This window comes from Monopterus albus, unplaced genomic scaffold, assembly GCF_001952655.1.
Source record: "Monopterus albus unplaced genomic scaffold, M_albus_1.0 scaffold206.1, whole genome shotgun sequence".
In the NCBI taxonomy this organism is placed as follows: Eukaryota; Metazoa; Chordata; class Actinopteri; order Synbranchiformes; family Synbranchidae; genus Monopterus; species Monopterus albus.
Window position 1 is genome coordinate 786480 of NW_018128086.1, and position 26028 is coordinate 812507.

General features: G+C 43.8%; 1 protein-coding gene across 1 annotated transcript in view; it reads right to left on the reverse strand.

Moving 5' to 3' along the window:
• macf1a (microtubule actin crosslinking factor 1a) overlaps positions 1–26028 on the reverse strand; it is a 192321-nt gene that overhangs the window by 121317 nt on the left and 44976 nt on the right. The window contains 1 exon segment of the mRNA XM_020618510.1: positions 2489–2550. Coding sequence (XP_020474166.1) covers positions 2489–2550 — 62 coding nt within the window.

Here is a 26028-nt window from a genome sequence, read left to right on the forward strand (position 1 = left end):
TAATTATAAAATTCAGTGTTGACAGCAACATTTGCTGATGTACGTGTTGTCTCAAGCCTGGAGGCCGTGCAAGTCTGCTGCACATCACGAACAGATCCAGACAGCTGCACTGCAGCTCAGGAGGCTAACGGGACGTTTGACCAGATGTCGTCAAACCCGTCATCATCTTTGTGACAAACCCCTTGGTTCTGCTTGACGTCTGAACCCACAGCTACACAGCTAGGCCAAACTGTGTCAACGCATGCCAGCAGGCAGCGTGGGTGCCAGTGCTTTTACATTGGCCCATGTTTGTACTGTGTGTACATACCTGTTCATACTCTGCACACGCAATCAGCCACAAACATACCAGACATGACTGTCACAGAACAGACAGGAAACTTGGGAGATGATGTCACCCAGCAGGTACGGCACCTTAGCCACCAGTGTACATGTCTACCTGAGCTCATTTTCTATTCCATATGTCAGCTCTGTTTTCTCTGTGACTAATCCCCATCTGACAGGGCGGAGGTGAGTAGAGTCAACAGTCCTGGTCCAGAGTCAACAGATGATGCAGGCCATTTCCCACTACTTTCTATTCAAGTGCAGTGTTTGAACAAACCATTCTCTTTTTGAAATATTACCTCTTCTAACAAAAGCACACAGATCAACGGCCAGAGTGTTTTGCTGGTCACGTTTTCATATCGTCTGCTTCCACTCATCCTGTCCTGTCTCTCCCTTCAGCCTTCCTCTCATCCTTCTGTCTTGCTATAAAAGTAAATGTAAAATAAAACTTGAGATGACCAGGATGCTAATGCAGCAGCTAGAACTCTGTGCATCTGTGTACATAAGTGAATGTGCAGTCAGATAAAAAGATGCATTAAGCCACCTGGAACAACTGTCAGCAGAGAAAGGCCAAATCTGATACATTCCACACAGACTGGACAGAACTGGTGATAACAGACCCTTTGGACAAAATAACCGAAATCAATCACGCCCTGTAAACACCAGTGAGTGTCTTACACCGCTCTGCTGGAATATCGGTAAAACAGCAACGCCCCAGTACCAACTCATGGGAGCTGGACTCCTGCTGCTCTCACTCTTCATCTCTGACCTACATTTACAATCAGGGGCCACTCTGGCACTGCCTGGTGATATGAGATATGGGCGCTGTGACCAGGTGCTTCACAGTTAAGGGGTCAGACGGACGCTTCGGCCCAGGGTCCTGTACGAATACCACGCATTCTCCTCCCCTCACAGCCCCTACTGCCTTAGTGTGTGACACATGGCCCTGTACATTAGATGTAATAGAAGTAGCATGTGTGTGTGCAGATGTGACAGCACGCACACATGCAACCGCAAAGGCAGCTGTCTGTGGCCCACACACAAAGGAGGATCTTACTATAAAGAGCCAATAGTTATAACTGAAACAACAAATCAAAGTTTCTCTTCTATTATCCTAAGGAAAATCAGTGGTTATCCCCAAGTGCAGCGCTCTAACTGATGTTTTGTGTCTATTACTGTGAAGGGACAAAGTGTGGACTCTAACTGATGTTTTGTGCATTGTTTCTATTACTGTGAAGGGACAAAGTGTGGGTCTTATTTAGTTTTTTTAAACTGCCAGCTTATCGAGACGTTCTGCAGCTGCTCTTTCAGATTTGATTCATTCAGGCTTTTCTTATTGATGTTCAGATGCTACATGATCACATTTGAGAGCCTGCCTCGACAAAGACAGTCTGCCAACCTAATATTTAATATTGCAATCCAGTAAAAGGGCTTTTAAATTCATAAAAATTCACAACTCACATCCACTTTATTCACCACTTTGCTTTCCCTGCTAAGCATGATGGAAGTGTCACAGCACGGCCGGAACGAGAGGGAGGTTTAACAGACTTCAGAGCCATTTCTAACAGCGATAAAGCAAACGGGCAGAACAATCCAGACAGATGCTGCTCAGACACAGCCACATTAACACAGGTTACTACACAGGGCTGATGAAACCACACTCTCCACTCTGAAAAGTACAGTGACCACAGACAGACTCAATTTAAATAAATGCAGTCAGTTTCATGGCAGAAGGCAGGAGACATGAGACGCCTCTATTCGCTTTGCTCTTTCCACATTCTGCTAAAAATGATGCTAATAGATGCTTGTAGGTGGTGGGAGAACAGATAATGAACATTTAGGACTGATTCTTTTTGTCCTTCTCACTGGGTTTCCTAATTATATAGCAACAGCAGCAATGAGTCGAGCCTTTATTCAGGTTACTAGGACACCGAGAAAAGTTTTTCCTTCAAGCTATTGTTCTGCTACTGCTAGATTTATACACACAGTCCAGCTCCTTTACGAGTTGAGGCTGTTCAGTTCACCGACTTTCAAATAAAGGCTATTCGAGAAAGTGTAGGTTAGGTTTAAACGATTTTATACATTATAGAACGATAAAACCCCTGCAAACATTTCCACAAAGCTGAAACAAGTGCACAGCAGAGCAGCTGAGCTTAGTCACACATACCTTGATGAGATGCTTGTTGACCCATTTTGTGAAGGTTTTCTTCTGCACCCTGTCCCGCTCATCTGAAGAGAGAGAGAGAGAGAGAAGGGAGGTGAATTACATCATTTCAATTTCTGAAATACATCACACAATTATGTAGATGTTTGAGGTCATACACACACAAAAACAAATCCAACTCAGCCTAGTGGGCTTGACACCCCCGATGGAGACAGCTGCTGCTGAAGCTGTATTCACTTCACTACTGTGGCCATGAGTTTATGTGCTGTTCATTTCACACACACACACACACACACACACACAGAGCTGTGTTTCACCTCAGGGGACTTGCATTAATTTCCTGGAGACTAACCTCACCCTGAACTTAAACTAGAGCATCATCCTCAAATGTAATGATTTACGTCTCGCCCCTTTTGTTGTCATGCTCCCACAGTGTGACTGCGTAGCATTTCTCCACTACACGAGTAATACCAGCTCACATACTGTACACAGTGACACACAAGCACACTTACACTTAGTGGCCTATATCCGATTACTCCCTCTAACCCTTTTTGTTAACACACACTTCAGTTTCATAAACTCAACAAAAGGCACTTTAACACACAAGTGTAACTGGACACCACTCACGAGCATATGTGCAAAGTTTCTAAGCACTTGAGATGTTTAGCTTCTTATCTAAATTCATCCCATGGCAGGACAATGAGCCAAAAACAACGAGGAGTCCTGCACACGGAGCCCTGACCTCAGCATCACTGAGGCTGGGATCATGACGTGACTGAAAACGCTGACACAGCCTAAACCCACAGAAGAACTGTGGCAGGTTCTCCAACAACCTGGAAAACTGGAAACTGCAAATATTGATAGGATTTACTGTAGTTTTTTCTGTTTACTGCATTTCGCAAGATGTTACCTGATAAGTAAAGCATGCAGACTTAACCTTTAGTCCCCAAACCGTTTGCTGATTCACAACAAACCCTCTGAGATGAGTCTTCACAGTGCTGCTGATCTTATTCAGCCCTGACGTGAAGCGGTACAACAGCTAAAGGCTTGGTTAAGACACAGGGCAGGTTGATATCAACATCCTGTTGATAAGAACCTCTGAATCGACAAATGCAACCTTGTGAAAAAGTATCATGACTATGTTTTGCAGTCATGCAAGTTTGGCTTCACTGAGGTTGTACCAATAAAGCTCCAAGGTTGCTCTTGGTTTTCCGTTCTTGCTTGTTAGCTCAACTGAAAAAAGGCTGCCAGCATGTTTATTATTGCCTGTTTCTACTCTAATAGATCCCTAGTTTGCATTATGTAATTGTCTGACCTTTCTCTCAGTCCTGTATCTGTCTACAGTCTCTAAGTGAAGTGTGATCTGCAGCTGGGAAAAGCTCCAGACTCCAGCCCCCACAGGCCAGAGCAGTGAGGCGGCCAGGCCAGGAATAGAGCCTGATGCTGCAACAGTGTTATCTTCCCCCTCCTCTTCCTCCACAGTAACAGAGTCCCTCTCTCCACTCATATCAGTAAGTCTTGAAAAAGCAGTACCACTCTTTTTCCTTTCCCGCCATTCGGTTAAACAGTTCCTGCTGGAGGGAGAGCCCATCTTTCCAAGGGATGTTGCATTACCAAAACAAAGCTAAATGCAAAGGCTACAAAATCAAACTTGTACAACGTAGAGGGGTAGGCACCTTCAGCAGCGATACCGTTACTAGATCAGTTGGTCAGTACATCAACAGAATAACAGGCAACTGTTTTGATAAACAAATGAATCTGTGAGGATTTGCTGTATTTCTGAGTTTTATGTGATAAATTAAATATCTTTGGGTTTTTACTTTTTGCAAAACAAAACAATTGAAACTGTCTCAGTCGGCTTGAGGAATTGTGGCTTTACTCACTTTTTAACATTTTATAGTCCAAATGGTTAATAGATCATTGGGCAAAAATGATCAGAAGATTAATCATTAATGGGGGGAAAATGCAGCTGTAACTTTACAGAGCCACAGATCAAACATTAAAAGTCATGCTAACTTCTGCATATCTGCCAAAATAAAAACGGTAAATAAATTCTGCAAACAAATTAGATAAACATGTTTAAAGTAATAGTTTCAGCTTTTTAGGATCTTTTCAGTAGCCTAAGTTTCAGCTGTTACTAAGTGTCAAACATACTTTCTATCAGTGAAAGCATTCCCTACAGAACCTTAAAAAATAAAACCATGATAAGACACTGTTGTTTCTCATATCCAGACAAACAGCTCAGTAGCAGAAGAGGCTTTCCCCTCCAGATTCAGCTCCAGCTTATCAGAAAACATCCTGCAGCAGATACGTCCCTTCCTGCCACACGTTGACTGGTTGCTATGGTGACTCCATGATGGCGAGCAGTCATGGGGAGAGACAAGGTGGTATCGCTTCCTCCTTCAAAGACCTTGTTGTCGTTCTGTCTCTGTCTCACACCCACAGCAGCATGAAGCTGCTACCCAGCTCAGACCCTTTCAACCGTCTTGCTCCAAGAGCAGGAAGGATTTCCAAGGATTTGATTGGACAGAAAAGACATCTCTGGCAACAAGCTGATCCAAAATCTCAACTAGTTTAAAATTCAAGGTCAGCCTCAACACCGATTAAACACACAGAGGAGCTCACACAGAGGGAAAGCCCCCAGGCAAAGAACAACTATTTCAACATGCTCTTGCAAAATAGTTTCACCACTGCAGCACACCGAGCCTCCCAAACCTGCCCAGGGAGCAGAGCTAGTCAGCCCAGAGGAAATCGGCTTTTACACGTCACCAGGTCACACACATATGTATCAGTGTACCACACGCAGATTACCGTGCCTGTGAAGACTTATCAGGCTCGTGTAGATGGGCCACAAACCATCCGTGTGTTCACAAGCATTATTATGTTTACACAGCCTCAAGTGGAGCCATGAGAAGAGCTGAGGTATGCGAGTGACAGCCACAGAAAGGCACTCATTCATCTACAGAGGAGGGCATTGTTCAGACGTACACACCCACTGCTGCCCAAACATAATAACACACACACAGAGATGTCTCGTCCTTTGCCCTGTCATCCTCGGTCGGCTGCTGTCACAGTATGTGTTCAAACAGGAAGTGCTCAGAGCACAGAGTGAAACACGTGCTGACAGGAGCCACCCTGCGGGTCGGTAGCATGTAAACAACAACTGCCAACACTGTACGGCTACTCTATGGGCATGTACACACATCAGTACACACACTGACCTGCGCAGCACATGAGTGAGTACAGGTGAGCGTTGAGGTGACATTCATTCCTGTAGTCAGGCCACATCGTCCACAGCTGTACTGTCTGTTCTCCTGACGGTAAGGGTGCATAATCCAGGAGAGGAGACAGAAAAGACGTCTCTGGCAACAAGCTGATCCAAAAGTAAAAGCTGCAGGGTTAGTGCAAGGAGGAGAGCACAGGAAGGTGCTACCAGTTTGAGAAGTCTCTTCCCTTTTCCTTGGTTTAACCTCTCTATGGTTCACCCGCTCCCCCTCTCCTCGAGTCCTGTGCTCGCTGCCATGTCAGCCTCTCTCAGCCGGCCTCCTCGCTCTGTCCCTCACACTCTCTCAGTAGCAGTTGCTCTCACATGTGTCAAAGTCAGGGCAGCTCCTCCCTCTGCAGTCCAAAGAGGACGGCCCCTCTCTGTTTACTCCTTCTCCTCAGTTCTGCTTCCTCACCAGCCAGTGGCTCTCTCTCTCTCCCTCTCAGCTGACAACGGCTCTGCAGAGCTGCAGGGGTGCTCACTGTTTTCCTTCTACAAGGCAGTTCTTCTCTCTCTGCGTAGGTGAGTAACTCTCCTTGCTGCTCGTTTTTAGTTGAAATAACAGTTGATGTAGAGCAGATCCGCTATTTCAATTTGAAACTTGTGCCTGTCTTTGTCGAAGCACAACTGGAAGAACAGTTCTGGTTGTTTATATGTATCCTACAGAGTTGCTAAAAAGCAACAGGTCCATTTTAAATTATGTCGTTCACTCTAGTCTCCTTTACATGCCACACCCTCAAGCAGCAGCTGCCTGAAATGCCCATTTTCTTGCCTGTACTCCGGCTCCTTTTCTCATCTGAGCACCAACATCCTAGCTTTCTTTTTTAAAGTCTCTAGAGCCCTGAGGCTTTTCAGCTGTGTAGCTTTCTCGAGACAACAGAGGAAGAGCCGGTAACTTGGGGTGAGAGGTACTTAATATCATTTAATACTGAAAGGGAAACTAACCCATGAAGAGCCATTCATCTCATTAGCATCTGTGCAAAAGAGAGTAGAAATGATGAGTAATGAAGAAAAGCCTTGGTCATATTTCTGACTTTAGTCCAGATCTGTGCTTTTCAGGCAGCAGTGACAATGAGGCCTCCAACTCACACTCTCCAGATCCGTTTCCTTTCACAGCAGGCAAACTAAACTCTTGTTGTTCTGTGTCTCCCTCTCTACAGAGGGAGACACAGCAGCGTGGATCGGCTAACAGCTAAGATCACGTGGCCTGGAGGACAGGCCTCATCAGAGCTGAGGCTGATCTGATGGCCGCTCCCAACAGTGCAGGTGCACACACACCTAACCAGGCGAGACACACACAGTAACTCTCCTTCTGTTTCCTCCACAGACACCGTCACTGCATTATCTCCATCCCTCCTTTTCGGTCGTCTTCTACGTTGCTCCCTCTTGCCAGATTCTTCTCCTCCTTGCTTCTGCAGTGAACCTCTCCTCTCTTTCCACCACTAAGAGACAGTCTACACTAAAAATACCAGATGGAGCTTACAGCTTTAATACCACACAGCACATTTATCCCTCGCTCCCTCCTTCTCTTCTGTTATCACCTCTAATCTCCCTCGCTCTCCTCTATTCTGCCCAGTCTTCCGGCGCTCTGGATTTCTCCTCGAGATTCCATCGTCATCCAAAATATCTGGGACGTTTGAGTGTCCTCCTTTTCCTCATCACTCCATTGTGTCATCTTCCCTCTTTCAATTTCCATTTTCTTTTTCAGTTTCCCTTTTAGTCAGGCTGCCTCTCAGGATCCGTTTGTTCTGCTGCTCTCTGGTGACACTCAGAGGCTGGCACCACACTCCATTCCTCTTGTCCGTTTTATTTTCCTCTCTCACACAGCTACCAACCCTGAATGCTAAATCTTTGTAAAGCAGAACAAGTTCACTCCAGATTTGCAAATCAGCTGAACAGATGAGTCTTTGTGGGGAGCTGAAGCTGTTCTACAGTTTCCAGCAATGCTTGGTAGCCAATATGTCCTAGTTACTGAGCACTAAAGCAGCTGGCCACTGAGCCACAAGCCCTGTCACCAGGCTCAATCTGCCCTCCTGTGGCCACAGAGAAAACCCTTACGTGGCTTAAAAGCACCTGCATCAATAACAATGACACATTTATTTACCATCTGCACAGACAGGTTTTTATTCAAAACTACTTGGAAATGACATAAGACACAAAAATAAACAACACAATAAAAGCAGTGATTAAGAGTTTATTACAGCCAAAATCTAACAAGGCGAGTGCTGGTCTTATTTATCAGTTCAAACTGTTAACCCTTTAAATCTTGAACTATGTTTAACTGTGTGGTTAGAAAGTGTAATATTTCATGGAAAGTATAAACCACTGTATAAACCACACAATGAATGCACAGTGTGTAACGCTACACAACTACAATACTTGGCCTACCACTGTGACAAGCTCCACTTCCTGTCGCAACAAAAATGAGATGAGGACCACAGTGTCACACAACGTGGCCACACACACAGCAGCTGTGTCACACATCCCTCACTCATCTAGAACATAGACGGAAGACCAACCAAGCAGGCGAACATGAAAGCTTGAGTAAAATCCTGCTCAACTCTGGTCCCACAATTACTCACATGAACACAGCCCTACACATTTAATCAACTAGAGTACAGGCCATTATACACAAATCTACCTAAAAGTAAAGCTTCAAAGAGTTTTAACGTGAGTACTGTAAAAATTTTGAGGAATATACACAGCACCTGGTAAAACTAGACAGGCAGGTACCCACAACTGTCCACATGCTGGTCCATAAGTAAAACACACAGCGCCCTCAACTGGCCATACAAGTGCATGACACATACAGTACAGGCCTCACTTTGCATTAGGAAACAGTGCAAATACATGATAGATACAGTACGTTACTGCAGTAGTACATTTATATTAGGCCCACAGAGGATTGGTGCGCACAAATGATTTGTCACTTGAAATTAGAAAAAAAAGAGACTGATCAGTTTCATAATCTGTGTTTCTTGTTATTCCCTGTTACTGCTGCTCCTGATCCCTTCCCTGTCTTTTCCTCTCTAATTTATATATGTGTCTTCAGTTGTTTTTACCCCAACACTTCCTCCTGTCTCTCTTCGCACTACCTGCCCATCTGCTGTCCTCTCTGTACCAATCAACCTCACTAACCTCCGTTATGTCATGCCGGATATTTCTCCCCTGGTGAATCCGAGCCAGTCAGTAGTCAGATAACATTAGATACATGTCACTAACGAGAAGTCATCTGCTTATAATGAGTAACCTAGAATATCTCAGTTTTTACAGTGATAGCTGGACTTGAACTAATACTAGTGCTATTGATTGCCAACAGCTATTGAGCAAAAGGTATAAAGTCATGTCAAAATGGTTTAAACACCAGAGGCACTTTAGAAAGTTACAAAATGAATATTTGTATTAGGCTTAAACAAGTGTTTAAACTGTGTTACATCAGTGCTCACCACTAACTATGAACACTCAGACACGTGACTGAGCAGCTTACTGGAAGCACAGCAGCTTGTTACTTACTGTACAACATGTAGTTACAGAAACATCGCTGGCCATGTACACAGGCCAAGACCCACACAAACTCTAGTCTGCAGGGTGAATTACATGAACCCGAGTACATTATTCACAAGTGTATGACATGATAACAGCCTTTCAGTGCAAAGCACCAAATATGGAAGATTAAGCTTTACTGACTCAGGAAGTAAGATACATCACTCAAGTCAAGACAAAAGCATAAGGTTATAACAGTCTCCCTGTAAAAGGAGACAGAACCAAAGAAACCTATTTGCTCTTTATAGCAGCACAAGCCATTTTACACTGCACTAAAATCAAAAACCTGTGGTGCCACACTTTTACCATCATACTAAACAATGCACAAACACTTTCCACAGAAAGCAATACTGGTGCTAAGCTAAATAAAGAAGCTTACAAACCAACAGTCAAGTGAAGTATCTAATACATAAACGACATGGCAGACTGGGTGGAGCCTAAACAGGAAGCACATGGAGCTCATGCCAAATCTTCCACTTCTGCCCACTGGAGAAGAGAAAAGTCACAGCTGAGGTTACTCTTTACCTTTTCCACAACTGGGTGTATGACGGCGATGGCGGCGGCAGTAAAACCAGAATCCAGCTGCTGTCAAGAAGTGAAAAGTCACCACTAGGACAGGTGTGATAACTGTCGGGTCCATTAGAAAGTCCATCTTGTGTCACTAAATGACCAGAAATGGTGCTTTGTTTTCCCTACTCTCTGTCAGTAAATTCAAATAGACATGTCAAAACAAGTCTGCAAATAAACCATGAAAAAGTTACTGCAGCTCCACTGACTTCAGGCTTCCAGGTGAGCTTGCACAACTTGTGGCATCCATAAAGAGTTTTTAAGTGTCAGACACACGAGTTATGAGGATCCTTTGTTTCCTTTCACTTCTTCAGTTTTCAGCGTTCAACTACTGCAGCTAAAAACTTCTGAATCCTTCGCTCCACGCGGACGCCCTCTCTCTTCCCCCAAGCCTCTCTCTCTGGCTCGCTCTCTGACACTAACACTGAATTCCATTCCCCTGAAACAAGCGACCAGCCTGTAGCCGTTGCTCAGTGCACCGTTAGAAAACCACTTAATAAACGAAACAGGACTAAACGGACGGAAATGTGTGCACGTGTGTGTACAGTATGGTTGCCTTACACAGTCTGAAGGAAACCACATGGGAGATACCCACATGCTCTTCTTCCTGTGCACATCTATTTCAGCGAGTTAGTCATGTCATATATTTATGTTTAAGCACATTACACCAACACTGTGCACATGAATGCCAGCGGCTGCAGCTTGTGGGTGTGTGTGTCTCTGTTGCTATGAGATGGCAAAGCATCCTGGCTGTGATATTTAACGACGATCTTTGAATGATTTCAGCTGACTGTGATCACTGTGTGTGTGTGTGTGTGTGTGTGTGTGTGTGTGTGTGTGTGTGTGTGTGAGTGAGTGGGTGAGGGAGTGAGTGAGTGGGTGGGCATCAGTCAGACTGCAGACCAGAAGGCAGCAGGTCCTCAAGTTACTCTCGCCTCGCAGAAAATCTTGTGTGTGTCTGTGTGGTCAAGTTATCAACTGAGCTCTGAAAAGCCACTGACATTTTAGGCCTAGCAACCACCAAACAAAGCAATACACAACCTCAACCAATCTGTTTCATCACTGTCAGAAAAAAACCCACAATGACAGTCACCGTCCTGGTGGTTTCAACCTACATACACCGATTTAAAATGACATGAGTCGTTCTGGAGGTGCATGGTTATCACAAGAGAACAACAGTAATCTGAAAGAGAGCAATTATGCAGCATTAAGGACACACAATGAATGACACCACCCCTGTGGATATTTTCAGAAGAAGAGTTTCTATCCCATTAGTCATTTCCTGATTATCACAATCAACAGATAACGAGGTACTAGAGATCCCTGTGAGTTCACACTGCCACAGAACTACATTACCCAGAGTGCTCTGTGTCCTCAAATTACTGCTGTGTCCTCAAATTACCTCTGTGCCTCTTCAAGAGCCAACTTGGGTTTGTACTAATGAAGTTTAGACTTTGTGTAAAGGTAGAATTCTACAATGTGACATAACGAACTACAGTAACCAGAGTTCTTCCTGTCCTAGAATCACAAAATACTTGAACTAAGTCACCAAACATACCCAAAAAAGCAAACAAAAAACAATTTGAGCACAGTTTGCATTGTTTAATATGAAACAAGAGTCTGTCAATATGAAACATTTAATGAAATCATATAATCCAGGATTCCTGTCCTAGAATCACAAAATACTCGAACTAAGTCACCAAACATACGCAAAAAAGCAAACAAAAAACAATTTGAGCACAGTTTGCATTGTTTAATATGAAACAAGAGTCTGTCAATATGAAACATTTAATGAAATCATAAGTGAATGACAGTGATTAAGAGAAAAAGTGAAGCAGAGTGAAAAGTGAGAAGCAACTGAAGAGGAAATTTAGCAGTCACGTGTCTCCTGTAGTAAAAAGTGAGACGCTGCCACTGTGGGGTTTGTCAACTTAACACTCAAACCACTGACAACACTCTCACCAGGCCACAATATCTGACTGCAGTGATATAAGCAGTCTGCACACCGGCTGCACTAAAAACTGCTGGTGTGTACGTATGTGCCTCTGTGAATATGTCAGCTTTCAGGGTCAAGAGGTCAGGGGTCCGGCCCCATGTCCCACATCTGCACAAAATGCTGTTTGGAAACTTCAGCCACACACACTCACACACTCCCTCTCTCACACACACACACACACACACACACACACACACACACACAGATGCATCCAGGATGCAACAAAACCTGGGGATGATGCCAGACTACAGTACAAGCTCAACACAACAGGGAGGAAAGAGAAGGTGAAAGTATGGGAAGCAGGAAGAAACCGGAGGAGGACAGAGAACCACAGGCTTGTTGCTGGAAAGCAAATGAGAAATTTCATATCCAAAAAAAAAGAGAAAATGACTGCTTTTTGTGGCTGATGCGTCTCAGTACTGTCACTGATCTTACTACGTTAGAACAATACAATACATCTGGTGCTTTTACCCTAAAAAAAACTTATACGGGTGACTAAATTATGTGGATATGTCTCATACCCCTCTATTTATCTATATGATGCTTCTATTGACATGAATATGTGTTTAATGCTGCAGCCTGTCTCTCCCTCCCCCAGTGCTACTCAAATCTCCAAGTCAGCTTTACACTGAAAGCCTGGACACCTGCAAGGTCACCCTGACACACACACACACACACACACACACACACACAGAGCACTTCTATGAAGAGAATTGCTGTAACAAACATCTCTCTCCTCACACATAAACATGTGCAGGTAGAAGCTGCTGAACTGGGTCCAGTAGATCATAAAACCGTGTTCCTGTGATAATTCTGCCTTTTCTCTTCCAGGTAATCTGAAAGAATCGAACGTGCTCCTGTCTCTGATGAAGAACATGAGACTATTATTTATTTTACAATACCTTTATTCATTTAACTGAGAATGCTGTCCAAACAACTTATTGCAAATTTTAACTGATACTATTCACTCCTGTGTCCAAACAGTTTCAATCAAATGAATCTGTAGTACAGACTATAGAGAACTGTGAAGGGCTGAAAGCCGACACTGAACACACCGTCAGATTTTTAGTCTTAGGTTTTCCCTGAGTTCCAATAGTGACTTATTTTGTTAAACAGAAAAAAAGGGGTTGTCGAAAAGTATGGTTGTAAAGTGAGATATTTGTCTAAAATATTTTACAGTACCACGAGTAGTTATACAGCTGTGCAGGGTCAAGGCCAACATCAGGTGGAAACAGGAAGAAAATATGTTGATGGGAGGCAGGGGGAGGATGAGCAGCAGAGGCAGGATGTCATGTTACAGTGATGGATCCTCTAACCTCAGGCTTTAATGTTCACATGGCTACAACAGGATTACATATTTCCATCACTTCCTCTCTCACACGCTTCAGTTCCTCTGACAAAGTCCCAGCTGCCAGACTGAACTCGACTATTTAGTACCAGCTTGCACCTGTAAAAACATCTTCTCCTTGCCAGTCCTAAGCCCTGCAACCTAATAACACAGAAGCTGACAACACTCTGGTAGTTTTATGTTGAGAATAAGATAATTATCAGATGTAAGGTAACACACCTGATGTTCCAACAGTCATTGTCCGTCATTAGGAAAAAGTCTTTCAGTTATAGTCCTGTGATGCAACCCAGCGCTTTTGCATGTGAATAAATCATCTATTTTAAGACTCACCACACAGCTGAGGTGTGACCGTGACTCATGACCGCTGCCCGCCAGCCTCCCACACTGTTCCCTTTCAGCTGCATGACCTCTGACCTCTCCACTGCTTAAACGCCACAAAACACTTTGTCTGGAAACAGCCGCCAGAGGACTGACCTGCAATTCTGGGGCTGAACCGTTCTGACAAAGGTACCAGGAGTTTTCAGACCCGATCTTGCACATCCAAGGAAAGTGGAACATATAGATTTTAGAATTTATCTCGACAGACACCTGCATACTAAAATGTTTTCTAGGATCCTGACGCAGCGGACGTGATGGAGTTGTCATTCTGTTTGTCAAACAATGATAGATAGTTGATACAGTCTGCAGAGGAAGTTGGAGCCACTCTAAAGTGCATCCAAACCTAGGGCCGAACCCAGACACACAGCTCCCCTGCAGTATCAAACTCTGCAGTCAGGGGGCAACCTGGGTCCAGATACAGAGCATCACAGCCCAGTTTGCCTCCAGCACTGATTTTTTTTAACATCTTATTAAGTTGAAAACTCCAAAAGAACATGAGGTCTCCCTCTTGGACCCAGATCCAGGAAATTAAAGTTTTCCACAACTCTGGACTTTGTGTGTGATTTCAGAGAAACTGTAGGAAATAATTAGAAACTCAAACTTTTGTTTAATATTCAATATATGATGACCACATAGTCAGTAAAACATTTACACATGCAGACACGCTTGAGCTCCATCGAGACAAATGGATTTGGCATCACTGGGTCAAAAAAGAATGAACAATCAACCTCAGACTGTTTGTTATTCAGGCACAGCTATTCACACAGCAAGGAGCTGCTGATGATCACTGGACCTGATTGAGGCTTTACTTTGAAAATTGGCTGGCAGTGATCTGTAAATTTGCCCCACCTACCGTCTAGTGAAGGTTATAAGAAGCATTTTCACTTAGCCAGCCACAGAGAAGCTCTCAGCAGCTGAAAGTCTGAACCAGCGGCTGCCAGAGTGAAGAGGTGGCGTTCTCATGTCCGTTTGGTTTTTTAACACAGAAAGGGTTACAAGCAGCCAAAGGACTCAGGTTTGATTCAGATGTGGCGTTTTTTTCCTTCTGCATGTGTTAGAATCTAAAGCTAATGAACCTGTTTGTTTTGGTAGCATTAGCGACCTAGCATGGTCACAATTTTACCTTTGTACTGAATTAATATGATTTAATTTAGGAATAAATCAAGCTTTGTGTAACGTTAATGCTTTGTGTCACATTAACAGTAACTGGACTGACACATTTACCTGTTAGTCAGCTAAAGCTAGCTTCAAACTGGAGGCTGTATTTTGGACAGTTTGTCACAACTAGGCATCCGTAGTTAACGCTGTCGCTAGGAAATAGGGTGTGACGGGCAGGGCAGAGAGCGATTGGGAGCAGCTTTGTTTTGATCCTCACTAGATGCTCTAGACTGAAAAGAAATCAAGTAGCTCTAAAAATCTCCCCAGCAGTAGGTGGAAAAACATTTTTATCCACTTTGGCAAGGAACACATCCACTCTGTTACCGTCTGACTCCATCAGCATGGGATGAACCCACTAAAAAGCTCCTGGTGCTGTTAGTGCTGACAGTTCAGTAAGTTATGATTTGACAGAACTAACTGGACCGCTACACCAGTTCATAAGAGCAGACAGGAACACAGCCAGGCGCCCTCACAAGGCACCATTAAGAGATTAGAGGACAGGAGAGGAGGAACAAACAGGAGCGAACAGAGGATGAGTGTGGCCCCGAATCCAACAAGGATGAATTAACAGGAGTTGACTTGAGGATGCACACACATTAACACTAAGCACAAAACAGTGGGGCGCCAGAGGAGATGATAGTGCAAGTGATGAAAAGTGGGCGCCAGCTTAAAGATAAAGTTTCCCAGCCACTGCTTCATCTGGTCACTGACAGAACTAATGTTTATCTTGTGGCTTCTTCCTCTAACACCTCCTCTGATCTGTGTTCATTACACACAGGTCGACTGTGTGAAAACCAGTCACGTTCACATTCCTTCTTACCCTTCAAACAGTCACATTACAGCATTTCCCAAAAGCCTGAGAAGCTCTTGTCTGGTTAGCCATGTTTCAGGAACTGACAGAGGGGATTCTCTGAGTCGAGAGATGAAGTGAAACGAGCAGAAACCCTTCAGGCAGGTGCATTTGAACTGTAGGAGTCAAAGTGGGTCACGGAGAACTCTGTTTCTGGACACCTGAATTAAATTACTTGGCTGAGAAAACAGGAGCGGTTTCTTGTCCTACACACCCACAAAAAAAAAAAAAAAAAAAAAAACTGAAAGCATCACACAACAGCACCAGAGATCTTGTTTTCTGAAAACAAAGCCCAGTTACCCATGACCTCTCTCTCACCCAGAACATTACTCATACACACAGAACTACACTTAGCTTAGCATAAAAAGCAGGCGACCAGAGTAGACTTCAGGAATTCACTGCTGCTGACCAGTAAATAAAAATAACAATCCCTGTCCTGTCTTCAGCTGCTTGTCTGTTGACAAATCCATGTAAATGTGAGCATATAACCCCCGTTATGGCCTCACTCCACTGGCTTCCTGTTCATTACAGGATTATTTTCCAGCTGCTGTTATTCATTTTCAACACACTGCATGGCACATCTGAGAGCTCTTCAAGGTTGTCCAGTCAGCTTCTTCTAAATGTACCTAGGTCCAGACTTAAACATGGCAGGCACCTGGCTTTTGCACTGGCAGCTCCAACACCGTGGAACCACCAGACAACAGGTTTGCCTCCAGTCTGGCTGTTTTTCAGTCACTTCTTAAAACTATGTATTCGGGCAGGCGTTGAGCACTGGTACAAACTAAGGTATTTGTTTGCCTGTGTACTTTGTTATTGTGATGTTTTGTTTCCCTCTTTACACTGTTCTTTTTATTTGTTACTCTTGTTTATATACTTTATTCTGCTTTTATTTTACTGTGAAGCACTTGCCTGGTGTGGGCCCCTCTCAGGGTACAGGCCAGGGATCATGTTTGGGTCCGAGTGTGTGCTGACATCACTATGTCAACCCAGGTAATCTAATCACGCAGTTCACACACACACACACAGAAATCACTGCCTAAAGGTGGTTCTGTATATGTACAGAAAACACCAAACACACACTTGTACGTCCCTGCTACACCAGGAGTAGGAGTGTAAGAGATGTCACCCGGAATAGCACAGAGAAGGACGACATGAACGGATGGTGGGAAAGGAGGGAGGGCACGGACCTTGGAAGAGAAGTGAGAAGAAAGAGTGATAGATTTATGACCCCGTGAGAAAAGTGAAGCTCTCAGTGTTGGAGAACTTTAGTTACTAAGCAGAAAGAGGGAGCCGGGGGAAGTAAAAGGCAAAAAACAAAGAGAACAGAGGATGAATGAGTGGGAAGAAGACAACTGAGATAAAGTGGTGACAGGAAAACTGATGTAGGGGGAAAAAAGCAAGTGTGAGGGTTATACAGTATGTAAGCACACAGGATCAGGAGGAGGAGATAAGGACAGATAGAAGGTCAAGGTCCAAGAGAAACAAAAACAAGACAGCAGCAGAAGAAAGGTGAAAGTAAAATAGAGGAATAATAGAAAAAAAGAGAAGTGAACTCTTGCATGTGGTACAGCTGTGCTTTGTGCTAAATGCTAATGAAAGATGACCACAGTGATAATAGTGCAGGCACAGTGTTCACAGAGTGAGCATGTTAGGGATGCACCCACACCGATACCAGTGTCGGATCTGAGCCTCTAGTACACACAGATAACTTTGTTTACCTCGCGCAGATCAAGCCTGTAGTTAGGAAATAATATGATCCAAAAAGAGGGTTGCACTCCTAAAAAGAGAACCACTGAATTAAAGTACGTTGCGTAGTAGGCTATTCCCGGGTAGCCTGAACCCAGGTTCTGTTAGTGTCTGGTCCTTCACTGCGATGACAGGTACAGAAAAGAGAATGACTGAGATGGTAAAGACTGTTAGGAGTAGGCACGTTTGTGAGAGCCAGGGAGAAAGAGCTGAACATTTATGGGGCCGTGAGAGAGAGACAAAGATGAAGAAGAAAAAAAACACGCAGACGATGAGGTCAGCGGATGGGAAAAGACGAAGCAGAGGAAGAAGGGCAAAAAGTGAGGGAATGAAATAGACGGGGGCGAAGAATATGAAGAGTGTACACAAATACAGGGGACCTGAAGGTAGAACCAGGGTAACCAGGCCCTTAATTTTAACCCCAGCTGTTCTCGTTGCCATGGACACCTCTGAATTAGCCCCTCCAAACACCATCCCATCCTCTGGCTTTTCATCGCAGCACTTGACCCAAGCTCCTGAAAAAGCTATAATTATCAGGCTGTCAGAGGCATCTGCGGGGCCTCGCTGCCAAGACGTCAATGCTTGCACTCCGTCCGGTCAAGAGGGTTCTTTCTATCTAGGTTTTTTTTTTTTTTTTACCTAACATGAAGATGACACACAATCACTCCAGGCAGTCAGGAGTTTGTTTCATTAACCCACAACCTCCTAAACGTTTGCCAGACATGACATTAACTGAAAGTGTGTTTTGTTAAAAATGACTCTGATATACTACTCTTTTATAGGCAGGTCTCCCTTTGATTCCGTCCGATGTCTTAATGGTTTTGGTGGTAAAACTGTCTTGACAACAGCTCATTAAACTTATCAAGTAGCCTGAGTGAACAACACAAACTCCTCACTCACAGCAGAAAGCTTGGACTTCAGTGCTGCACATCCAAGACTGTGTGTGTTTCACAGTCACCGATGCTGTCAGTGAGTCAGTTAAACCTTCTGTGTGAGACAGGGTAATAGACAAACAGTGGAGTATTTGTGTGTGAATCTCCGTGACGAAAAGGCCAAGGGGAAGCCAAAGACCACCTAGATGGACCATCACACAAGAGAAGAGGGGCGGAGCAGTCATACATCAGACGCAGACAGAAGCTTCTCTTTCTCCTGTGCTAATGGCCTTGTGTTGCTTTACACCTCTCAAAGACCTTTGCTGCATGTTCACCTTCCGTTATCTCACACACAAATTCCTACACATGCATATAAACAAGCTGTAGCAGTAAATAAATAAACAAATCTTGGTTGAGTGATCACTGGTAGTGTTAACAGCTCCTTTAACGGGCTCATAGGAGGATGAGTTCAAGACCGGCACTTTGGGAAAAGTGGTGTTTAGTGTACGACTAATATATATGACTATATAGTGACATCGTCAGCAATTTTGGGAATTGAATAATTGTTTAATGTTTGAAGTAACAAAGGTAAAAAATTCACTGGTTGCAGCTTCTCAAATGTAAATGTTTCCTGGTTGTCTCAGCCCTGTGTGATAATAAACTGCACACCTTTGGGTTTTGGACGCAACAAAATTTTATTGACGTCGTTTCACAGACTAAATGATTAATAGATTAACAGAAAATAATCAGGATTAATCATTAATGAAAATTAAGGCTTTAAATAAGGCTTTAACTGACAGTACCTTTCATTATCAACTGAACTGCCAATTTTCTCTTCATTAATAAGTTAATTTTGTTTATAAAATATATGGAAATAATGAAAAAGCCCAGTGTTTTATTCAATGACCAACCAAAACCCAAAGTTTTTGTTTACCATCTGATGTGACCAACAAATAAATCAAACTGTCACTTGTGAGAAGCTTGAACCAGCAAACGCTTCAGCACTGTTACTTGAAAAATGACTCATAAGATTCAGTAATCAGAACTGTTGCCAATCAATTTCATGTTCATAGCACTGACTAGAATCAGTTTATGTGGTCGAGGAGAGAACTAGCAGAAGAGAGAAGACTGTTGACGGACTGTATTTATGGGCTAAGGGACTGTTTCTATTGACTCGCAGCTTTGGGCTTCAATAAGATGTGAGTAATGGACAGCAGGCCTTCAAAGAGATCAAAGTCTGGTGAGGTCAGGTGGAAAAAGTCAGCCCAGGTCAGTCGAACACCAAAACCAAGTGAGACAAAAACAGTGGCAGACACACACGGTGCAGAGAAAGTCAAACACCTGATGATACTGAAATGAAAAAAGACCATGTGCAGAGTTGAGACCACACTAACACAGTACAATGCACAGTCATAGCTAATTTACCTATATCCACACAAGCACAGCCACATACAAAGGCACACTCCATACACCCACCCTACACACACAGCCTATGTAAACTCTGTTAAGATTATCTGAGCATGTCCACAAAGCCGGTGAGAAGACAAACCACCGTGTCCCATTTCCAGTGGTGACGTTACCAATATCAAAAGCTCTAAAACATAAATCTAAGTAAAATATCTTGGAAAGTCTCAGATTAGATTCCTGCAGGCAGCAAGAAAGAATCACAAGATGCACTTGATTCTATTTCTCCTTCCCTGCACACAAATATCTCTCCTCTGTATCTTTTCTAGCTTCACTTGAATCTAACTGTGTTATTTACAGACTCAAAATAAAACTACATTTCCCACGCTGCTCCTGTCTCCAGGAAGCGGAGCCTGCGGGGCTTGGTGATGTCTGGGAACAACAGGAAGTAAACAGGAAAAAGAACAGAGCTCGAGCTTGGACAGCTCAGACTAACACAATGAAACGGTCAGAGAAACCACAGGATTGATGAGACTCAGGAATGTTGATGTTTGTCTGTGGACCACAACTGCACAGTGCACACAAGTTATGAATGTTTTAAATTAGCAAAGGCATTCAAAGCATACACTGCTAAAATTAGAGTTTCTCTGAAAGGTTTCTTTTCAAAGCAGTAACAGACTAATTACAATAAACACATTATAACCATGCCTTGACCAGAAACTCAAAAACAACAACTCTCATGCTGCAGCAGCAGAATTAATGACAATTCAAAGACAGCGTTCCTAAAGCTGTCATGTTCCAACTTGTTCTTTTGGTAACATTTGTGGGAAATGTCCATTTAAAACTATTGCATCTCACTGACTGGATGTCTTATTATTAGGTTTAATAGTAGTCGCAACAGTCTGGGTCCTCAGGCCATCATTTGGGGGACAATGACAATAAAATAAAGCCTCTTCTTCTTGTCATGGCACAGGATTTGAACTCTGATTCCAGACAACTACAAATAAAGATTAATCTATTCCACTGCTCCTTTCAAGAAATCAGAAATCATTAACAAAGTGTTTTGACAAGTCCCAGTCTTACCAGGCAGTTCACTGAACAATTCGAAATGTTCAACCACAACTGCATGTACACTCCCATGTGGATAACAGCTAAGGGGTCAGCACTTGTCACAAACTATACAGCGCAGTTGTGATTAAAGTTGATAAAGTAACTGTGTTAAATGGACAAAGATCTCCAGTGAACGATGACAGAGAACCTAAATCTATGTAGGCCAAACTGCTCATTCAGGGAAACAAAGCAGTGAATAACATGTAAACAAATTAACTCCCCCTCAAATGAAAGAAGGAACACTGCTGACCCAAGCAGTTTCCCAGAAGCATCCTCAACTAGTGAAGGAAGATTTTAATTTAGCAGGAGACAGAACAGACCTGTAGCAAAAGTAATTCTGCTGCTGAGGTCAGACTCACAACATGCAAACTGACAGCAGTGATGTGAAGCACTGTCCGACGTGCTGGGGAGAGCGTGGTGGAGCGGAGCAGGGAGAGGGAGTGCTGGCTGGAGCAGGGTGGACTGATTGAGTTTCACACTAGTGCTACCTTAAGTTACAGTTTTAATGACATGCTTAATGTTAAATATACCATCTGTGAGACCGATCACCGGACACACCAATATTCACTAACTTTTTAATGCTGAAGAATGTTGAGCCCTCAGACACTAAGAGAAGATTTATTCAATTCTCTGTGTGAGTAACAGTTTGGCGTTTTGCTCAAAGGCAAGGTCACGAGGCCACAAACATATAAACTGGTGCAGGGAGTAAACAGAGAGCAGCTCTGTTGAACCACGGTGCTACTTTACCCTTCTGTCCTCCTCCAAAAGGCTTGTCTCCTCTATTTGCCACCAATCTTCCCTCTGCTCCCCCTCGTCTTAACCACCTCCGCCTTTTCACCGCCATCTTCCCTCACCCACGCAACTCTCGCACACACAGTAATTACATGCACAAACTGTGCTCTGTCCTGTACGATTATAGTCCTGTCAGAGCAGGGAGAACATTGTGGGTACAGAGTCAAAGCTACAAGGACAGTGACTGAGAGGGAACGAGACAGAGGTGGCGATAAAGTGCTCTGAGTTCCTCACAGCCACATGTGGAGACAATAAAACACTGTCTCGAAAGATGTAGATCTGTCTGGCTGCACCATCAGAGGTGCAACATATATTTAAGATATAAAAGGCCATAATAACACTCCATGTTATACATTTCCTTTGACCTGAGGGCTATTACTACAACAAACCTATCCAATGGGGGGCGCTCCAGCCCAGCCAGCAGCACACGGGGTTAATATTAGCTGGTGTCACACTACTGTAAGACACCAACATTGGTTTAGGTGGCTAACCGTAAACACTGTAGCTTTGCCAGGGAGGCCACGCCCAACTGGCGTGATGCTGATAAGCACGAGAAAACACTTATCATGCTCGGCACATCTGGGTGACCGCTACTGGGAAACACGTCTGTGTGCGTCTGTCAGTGGCCAACAGGTGCCCCCAGAAGTTGGAGACCTCACCGATCAGCCAGAAGAAACTGAGGTGCTGATGTTCCCCTGCTGATAAGGAGTCACCCTGCTGAAGTCAGGAGGCTTCTCCGCTGATTCTGAGAGTGAGAAGATTCCCCTCAAATGTTTAAAGATTGATTATATCATTATTTGTCTCAATATCCCCCACACACCCCCTATTGCCACAGCAGATATGAAATACCGAAGCAGAGAAATGAAAGGTTCCAGCAGGCCGCGATTCACTGTTAAAAGGAACAATTTCTAAGGTTTTCATCAGCAAGCATTTTAATGCAAACTAATCCCAGTGAAATGACTTCACTTTAGAGCTCTTGCATCCACCAAACCCTAATCTAGCTCCAGGAAACAGTGATTTTAGTACTTTAACCACTGTGACACAATTTGTAGTTTTATGGTCCAGATCTCATCATTTAGAAAATAAGCAACAGTGAATTTCAGCTCAGTCTCAAAACATTAAGCACATGTTGAGTCAAACGTGCAAACCAATTAGTTCAATTAATAAAAAGAAGAAGAACATTAAAATTCACTAATTTGGTTTGGCCTCCGCGGATTACGTCCGACCACAATCCTACAAAGATCATCTTCAACAACGGTTTCTTTACTGCCAGTTTTTAAATGCTGACTGTTGTTATTTCTGGATATTTTGGACACTCTACTACAGCAGTGGATTCGCTCAGTCAGACCTGAGTGTGTCCTGCCTGTTTAGGCTGCTGTGGTTTGATACTGGAGTCAGACGCAGACGCTGTAACAGAGACAGAACTCAGTGAATGGGAACCACAAAGAGCAGCAACTTACAAAAGCTTATTTAGAGGGGCATCAGAAATGAGCTCGATCACATCTCAAATTAAATTTCAGGTTAATGCCGTCAGCCTTGCATCGCTAAGTGACCACTTTGACGGTCCAGACACACACACACACACACAGTCACACACTCACACCTGCTGTGCTTCTCTCTGTCTCCAAACACAGCTGCTTGTCAGCCAGCTGTTCCACGTAGCCTTTTAGGTGGACCACCCAAGCAAGGTATTTACTTTATTGTCCCGATCTGAAGTCTGAACTGTCCCAGCCCTTGTCCCCTCCCTAGATACACCCATGCACTGGCAGCTCCCTCTCATTAAGATCATATTTGCACCATTGCAACACTTGGTACACTCAACATAATCACATCAGACTATATCACTTGGAAGATACGTTTTCAAACAATGTTCTGCATCAGTGCAAAGAAAACAACAGAGGGGGTATTTCTAATCCACAGTCCTCCCTTCAATCCAAAAACAACTTGACAACAATGAAACTAGTTTTAGGTTTACAACAAAGTCAAAAGACACTCACATGACTGGATTATTCTAAACTGAGCTACACAGGGCAGCTGTTTTCACTGCCTGCGAGCGGCTGGTGTGTGCTCCTAAAACAAAGGCCTCCTGTATGAGGCTGCAGCTGAGGGTCTCCAAGCAGAACTCAAGCAGCCCGTACTCTTGTCAGACAGGATTCTGGTTACCTGAACCACCTGGCGGTCTTGTTTATATTGTTAAAAGGAAATTCTGACTGTACACATACCATGTTTAGAACGTCCCAAAATAGCAACAAAAGAGGACAAAAATATTGGCAGAACATGTCGCAAACACTGCCAAGGCTAGGGCCTCAACTTTACAGGCGTCCATATCAAGTGTGTCCTCTGAATTCAAGAAACTTCAAAAGCCTAGAACCATCAACAAAACAGTGTTATTGTGTGAGTTATAGTGAATGTATGAATAAAAGGAGGAGGAAGGATCCGAGGATGGGCATTGTCACGGTGGCTATAAGCAGCGAGGGAAACACTGAGTCGCACAGGAAGCAGACACCTACTCAATGGGCGACTCACTGTCACACTAGGGTTGTCAGGCCTCACGGATTGGCCAGGAGACTCCAGGAAATGATTTAGTCCTCCCAGAAAATTCATCCAGGAGATTTTTATGTTTCTAAAGTATCGATTGACCACGCCTCATCTTTTTATCTTGACAAATGACTTGAAGAATTTAAGATATCATAAAAGCTGTTTATGAAGATTGAAGAAGCAATGAAACAGCATTAATGTCAGTTTTTATGAGTGAAAACAAGGCAAAGAAACCAAAAGCATTTGTATTTCCGAGTTGAGTGCTCTCAAAGAGCATCCCACTCCCACACCTCCTCCATCATGTCACAGCTCTTCATCGGACCGTTAGTCTGATGTGGCAGGTGACCGCAGATACACACAGTCTGAAACAACAGACAGCCAGGAGAAGCACACTTATGTCATGTCACTTGGAAGGAGAACATGTTCCTGGTCCGTCACCGAAGTGAAGTGTACGACTGGACGCGGATATGGCGCCATGGGTGGTCAGACAAAAGAAGGGCTCACTCTTTGTATCAAAAGACAAACAACAGAACAATGTCAGTCAATGGTGTGTTCATTCTCAACTGCTGCGATCAAGAGTACACCGACTGGAAGACTCCTGCTGCTGTGTGGGAGGCTTCTAACTCTAATCTCATCCACACCCTGCAACAACTCTTCGCAAATCTTTTCAGATCCAACTAAACAAGCTAATTCAGATTCTTCACTCCACTTCTAATGTGGATGAATTGGGTTAAGGCGGTTTTTAGCTTCCACTGCTGTACATCCTTTACTTCACAAGAAGTGTTTGCAGAGTCTGTACACTGAGCTCACACACTCCACTGCTAGATCAAGTAATTACATGTGTGATGATTACATTTCCTCGCTGGCTTTAAAAGTGGTTAGAGTTTAACCTCAGCTGTAATTTTAGGGGTTAAAGGAGATTGCAGGCGATTGTGAAGCAGCCTGGCATCTACTGCTGTAAGGCCTCAGACGGAGCAGCTGTTGGAGCCACATATTATCACCCAGCTACAAGTGGCAGCAGGTGTGGCCACAGCCAAACAACTAGACACAGACCAGGGGGATCAGCCTCTGAAACTGAATGCAGCCTTAAAGTCGAGACAGTGTGGAGGGGGTTTCTCAGTGGCACTAAGTAACAGAAAGACAAGGCTGTGGTAGAGAACCACATCTACTGGTGCCTGATACTGCATGTTTAACTGTGTGCCTCGTTACAAAATCAGTTTTATTATCTCATCGCATTGTGTGCACCAGCCTCTCCACCACATCTCACTGCATGTTAACCAGTGAGGGTCCTTTCCCTTTATGCTAAAACTATGTACATTTGCACAATAAGAGGAGAAGGTGAAGGAGCAGACAGGACAACAAAGGCAGGGACAAAAGAACACAGGTGTTTGTAAAGAGTGTCTGGGTTTATAAAGCTGGTCGTCAAGCTGAATACAACTGCAAATACTTGTCTCCAACACAAGCAGCTATGGCAGCGTAGTAAAAAAAGGCAGTGTTATATTGTGCTTAAGATAAAAGCCAGTTGGGGAGACATTATACACAGTAACTGCTCATGGAGACCTGGGTGAAAACACCTGATACATGATATAAAGCTGCAAAGATTTCACCCCAAATATAAATCCTGAGCATGTGCAGCTGTTGAGGAAGTACACAAAGAGCTGGTGTGTGTGATCATCTCTCAGATTCAACTACGTGTAGACTCTGTCACCACTACCGCTGGAGGCAATTAACTTTTACTACAGGCTATCAAATGTACTGCCGTGTACTGCAGCATCGCCGGCGCATACCAGCTGGCCCTCTCTTCTTCTTGTTTAATGTTCATTACCACTCAGACTGACGTCTAAGCAAACTCAGTGTATCCACTCAGACAAACCTCTGACACTGACAACTCAAAGTTTCCCCCGACTCTGCTGTCAGATGCACGTGCAGCACTTTTCAGCACACAGACAAGTACTGAGAAACATAACCGTGAGAGA